The sequence below is a fragment of the Mastomys coucha genome, unplaced genomic scaffold, assembly GCF_008632895.1.
Source record: "Mastomys coucha isolate ucsf_1 unplaced genomic scaffold, UCSF_Mcou_1 pScaffold6, whole genome shotgun sequence".
Classification (NCBI taxonomy): Eukaryota; Metazoa; Chordata; class Mammalia; order Rodentia; family Muridae; genus Mastomys; species Mastomys coucha.
The window spans coordinates 128,786,790-128,787,997 of record NW_022196912.1 but is presented as its reverse complement, the minus strand read 5'-3'; the positions used below and the strand labels follow the sequence as shown (position 1 = coordinate 128,787,997).

At 43.9% G+C, this 1,208-nt stretch overlaps 1 gene segment (V, D, J or C); it reads left to right on the top strand.

Annotated features, from left to right (window-relative positions):
- Positions 1 to 362: 362 nt before the first annotated feature.
- LOC116079672 lies at positions 363 to 1,076 on the top strand. The segment is given in 2 exon segments: positions 363 to 476; positions 555 to 1,076. Coding segments are annotated over 2 exon segments (375 nt in total).
- The last annotated feature ends 132 nt before the right edge of the window (positions 1,077 to 1,208 follow it).

The window sequence follows — 1,208 nt, the reverse complement described above, 5'->3', positions numbered from 1 at the left end:
TCCTTCAGTCTCTGCTCCACACTTTGTCTTCATATTTTCTCCTGTGAGTATTTTGTTCTTCCTTCTCAGTCCTTCCTCTCCAGTTCTCCAGCTGGACTAGGTCCTTATCTAAGAAGTACCCTGCTCCTTAGGGGAATGTGAGGGTGGTGAGATGGGAGTGGATGGGTAGAGGAGCATGCTCATAGAAGCAGAGGGATGAGAAGAGATGGGATAGGAGGTTTCTGGAGGGGTTGGAAACCAGGAAAGGGGATAACATTTGAAATGTAAAAAAGAAAACATTCGATAAAAAAAGGGAAAAATAGAAAAAAAGTCTTCTCATGAATATGCAAATTACCCGAGTCTATGGCAGTAAATACAGACATGGCCACACCATGAAAACAACCTATGCTCAGTGTCCTCTCCACAGTTACTGAAAACACTGATTCTAGTCATGGAATGGAGCTGGGTCTTTCTCTTCCTCCTGTCAGTAACTGCAGGTAAGGGGCTCACCATTTCCAAATATGAAGAAGAAACAGGACTGCGGTGACAATGATATCCACTCTGTCTTTCCACAGGTGTCCAATCCCAGGTTCAGCTGCAGCAGTCTGGGGCTGAGCTGGTGAAACCTGGGGCTTCAGTGAAGCTGTCCTGCAAGGCTTCTGGCTACACCTTCACCAGCTACTATATGGACTGGGTGAAGCAGAGACCTGGACAGGGCCTGGAATGGATTGGAAATATTTATCCTGGAAATGGTGGTACTGCCTACAATGAGAAGTTCAAGGGCAAGGCCACACTGACTGCAGACACATCCTCCAGCACAGCCTACATGCAACTCAGCAGCCTGACATCTGAGGACTCTGCAGTCTATTACTGTGCAAGACACAGTGTTGTAACCACATCCTGAGTGTGTCAGAAAACCTGGAGGAGAAGAAAGGTTCCCTGGGACTGAGATGACAGAAAGATCAATCTTTAGACTTGCTTAGAAATAGTAATTTTGAATGTCCATTTATTGCCTTCTCTTCACAGTCCTTTGTCAGCTTTGTAAACGTCCATCTATGAATAAAGTGATTCTGTTTGGATAAACCTAAAGTTCTCCATACCTTGTGAACCTCTTCACCATTGAGATGTTTCTTATTCAATAAAACAATAAAAAGGGAAAAGTATGTTTATGCATGATAAAAATATCATGGGATCCTGAGTGACCAGAAGTTTTTTGAAATTGCTGGGAA